General features: G+C 56.3%; 1 protein-coding gene across 1 annotated transcript; it reads left to right on the top strand.

Moving 5' to 3' along the window:
* Positions 1-2,655: 2,655 nt before the first annotated feature.
* On the top strand, positions 2,656-3,442 carry LOC136524485 (fasciclin-like arabinogalactan protein 1). Its single transcript, XM_066517841.1, has 2 exons — positions 2,656-2,714; positions 2,935-3,442. The coding sequence occupies exons 1-2, from the start codon at positions 2,656-2,658 to the stop codon at positions 3,440-3,442; spliced, it is 567 nt and encodes a 188-aa protein (XP_066373938.1).
* The last annotated feature ends 287 nt before the right edge of the window (positions 3,443-3,729 follow it).

Genomic DNA, 3,729 nt, shown 5'->3' with positions numbered 1-3,729 from the left:
GGAACTAAGACGGGGCCATTCCCCGCAGAGGACGAAGCCATAAATCAAGTCCCATTAACACCTCTATACACACGCCATCTAAGACAGGGGCCAGCTCAACCAGAGTCTCCGGCACCTCTGGTTAACCTTTACATGCCAGAGATGTGGCGACATCTGGAACATACACCTCTGTTGCTACTCCATGCTGTTTACTCTGTCTAGGCAAATGCCCCGGTGCCTCCCTCTCCTAGATGACCAGACAACGATTAGGAAACTTGGTGACCCAACAGAAACATGAAGAAAGCTACGATGTCTCATCCTCATCATGTAGGGAAACAAGCCAGCACATACACAGGTTTAGCTCTGAACTTGTGATGTGAAGACAAGGACCGGTGAGTATGATTTTCTCTAGCCAGCTTGATGTTCTAGAGTGTTGCAAATTGGACTATATATATTGGTCTCGTGGCTCTCTCCTATACTACAGGACAGGAGTACATGGAGGCCAAGTGTATAAATTTGGACGGAGAGGAGGAAGAAGTAGGACAGAGAAGGCCTTTCCCCACACCATCAGTCTGTTCGCTTGGTCGTATTTAGCTTATAAGCCATAGCTTATCAGCCAACGAACAGTATTTTTCTCTCACACCAAACCAGCCAACAGTACTTTCAGCCATGGCTTATAAGCCAAACCAGCCCAAACAAACAGAACGTATGCTGCTAGTGCTTCATGTGGTTAAATGACTGATTTGAAGCCCAAGCCATGTGGGCTGAATTGACACAAAATTATTGCAGCTTGCTGGTTATAGGAAAAATCCCTTCCACCTTCCTAAGCTAGAGAACCCATGTCATTGATCTATTCGGACATCATTGGTGTTCACGTGGGCATATAAAGGAATACAATTTTGTTCTATCATAAATTCATAATAGGTGTAAACTTCTCTTTTACAACTGAATTTTGTGAGCAGTAGTTGTACACCTAGATTTAAGTTGTTGTAAGAATTAGGTGAAACATTCCTTCTCCACACACCACACTAGAATTTTAGTCACATCAATTCAACATAGAAATTGCTTTGAAATAATCACCGTAACTCCAGGTACAATGAAATGTCGGTTAATGCTTTGGAGTTCCAGCTCCTTTGGTGCTATAGGGAAATTATACTGAGATTTCTAAAGGACAAACTGGGACGGGGGCGGCAGCTGCGCGGTGTGCCTCGCGGAGTTCCGGGACGGCGAGACACTGCGCCTGCTGCCGCGGTGCGGCCACATGTTCCACCGCGATTGCATCGATACTTGGCTCCGCGTCCAAGGAAACTGCCCGCTCCGCCGCGCGCCGCCATCGGTTGGCGTTCAAACAGAGGAGACCGTGCGCGGCGGCATGCCGGACCACGCCGTCAGGCGAGCCGCGTCCATGGTGGCACTGACGCGGCGAGCGTGGCCGGACGTCTCGCTACGTGCGCCGAGGCCGCACGCCCAGGACGCAGCGCTCAGCCGCCGCCGACGCCTTGCAGCCAGGCTGCCGCGCGCCCAGGTTGCCTTGCAGACTGACTTGCACCGAACTAGAATACCAAAAACAATCTCGTTGGACAGCTCGGGGATACGTTGTGCCGTTGGTGTGTCTGTGTTCGTCCTCCTCTTCCGCTTCTGGAACGTCTTCTTCCTCTGCTGGTTCATATCGTTCGTGCCGTGAACGCAGAAAGATTGGAGATTAGTGACGAGTCGGCATGGGTGCGTACAGTTGGATATATACAGACATGATGATGTTGCATTTCTAATCGAATCCAACACGGACTCCTTCCATGTGACTGGCCGGAGGTTGAAGGAGGAGCTGATATGGGGGGGCCACGCACCTGCCTGTGGAGGGGGAACCAGCAGGGGCAAAACTGTCTTTTTCGATGCCCAGTAGTGGTTGCCAGGGGCGCTGCCGCGCTGGCATGTCCGCGTGGCGTGCCACATCAGCATAAGTGGAAAATCTTAGACGTTTCACTATTTGAGATGGCAAATTTTAGGTGCACATACAAAACTGGCAATCGAAGAGGTGTCATCCGTAAGGATGACAAAAAGTTAAAAATCCCAACTTCTACTAGCGAGACAGTGACGTCTGGAACATGCACCTCTCTTGCTATGCTATTTACTCTGTCTAGGCAAATGTCCCGGTGCCTCCCTCTCCTAGATGATCACACAACGATTAGGAAAGAGTAAATTGCACGGCCGATCTTTAAAGTATTGGTCCGATTTTATCTGGGTCCTCAAACTACGAAATCGTACTTTTACCTCCCTAATGTATTTAAGTGATCACATCTAGGTCCAAAATAGACATGGGGAGGGTTAAAAGCTGATGTGGTTGTCCACGTGGACATGATTTAACCTAGTCACTGCCACCGTCGGTCAACAAGCGATCTGGACCGTGGATTTTGGATCGGGCGGGGTAGGAGGAGTCGTCCTCCCCTGTAGCTGCGCAGGGGTGCTCTCCGGCGGCGTCCTCATCGGAGTCGAGGCGGGACGGAGCTCCGGCGGATGATGATCTCTGGCGAGCCGTGGAGCGGGAAGAGGAGGCCATGACAAAGTTGTCTACCGCGTTCTCGATGGCGGGGAGGCAGCAGGGAAGGAAACCGAGGCAGTGGGACGGACGGTGGCAGTCTCGCAGGCGGGCCACAGCCGCGCTTTTCGTCGCTTTGGACGATGGTGGCTACAGCCTATGGTTCCAGCGCCAGGGCTCCTGCTCCTGCGCCCCCTCCATCTCGCGGCGGGGGTTCGTCCTCGCGGGCTTCGACCTCGATGGCAACGATGACTACTACGTCGCCTTCCACTCCTCGTCATCCTCCTCCTCCAAGGTCAGCGGTCCGGGGGCGCCCTACTACTCCGTGGGGCCCCACGGCCATCCGCGCGCACGAGGCTGAGGGCGCTGTGGCGCCGCATCATGCGGGAGAAGAAGCGGATCCTGCTCTGCTCCACCGGCTGCGTGCCCAACATCACGGCACTGATGTCCAAGGGCGGGTGCAAGGCGTTCGCGTCGCTGGTGTCCAAGTCCCTCGACGCGCTCTCCGCGTTCCAGTTGGTGGTGGGCGGCGGCGTGACGGCGTTCTGCCCGACGGACGACGCCGTGCGCGGGTTCATGCCTAGCTACCGGAACCTCAGCGCGAACGGCAAGGCGTCGATGCTGCTATTCCACGTGGTGCCCGTCTACCACATGCTGCGGGGGCTCAAGTCCAGCAACGGGCCCATGAATACGCTGGCCACCGATGGCGCCGCCAGCAACTACAACCTCACGGTGCAGAACGCGGGCGACCAGGTCACGCCGCGGACGCCGGCGTCCGATGACCCAGCCCGGGTGCGCTCCACCATGTACGACAGGGACCCCATCGCCATCTACATCGTGGACGCGGTGCTGGAGCCTGTCGAGCTATTCGACCCCGTGGCAGACGCCCCCGCACCAGTGGCGGTGGATTTGGGCGCTGGAGCGAGATAGAGGTCACAGTGAGGGGCAAGACGGCATGATAGAGCAGCAGCAGCAGGAGGTGGCATGGCAGCGCGACGTAGCGGCAGCAGGCGGTAGGCGCATGGCCGAGCCGCCACCGCTCTCTCATGGTTGCCTGCCCCGACGCGACGGCAAGGCCCGTGGCTCGCACGCTCGCCCCCGTGTGCCAAAGGAGGCGGCGCGACCGGCGGCACACGCGCTCGCCTGCCCCAGATAGGAAGGCGCGGCCCGCGGCCCCCGCGCTCACCTGGTGAGCTCGCATGTCGGCGACAGCTGGA

The sequence above is a fragment of the Miscanthus floridulus genome, chromosome 18 (assembly GCF_019320115.1).
Source record: "Miscanthus floridulus cultivar M001 chromosome 18, ASM1932011v1, whole genome shotgun sequence".
Taxonomy (NCBI): Eukaryota; Viridiplantae; Streptophyta; class Magnoliopsida; order Poales; family Poaceae; genus Miscanthus; species Miscanthus floridulus.
This window is presented reverse-complemented; position numbering and strand designations above follow the sequence as displayed.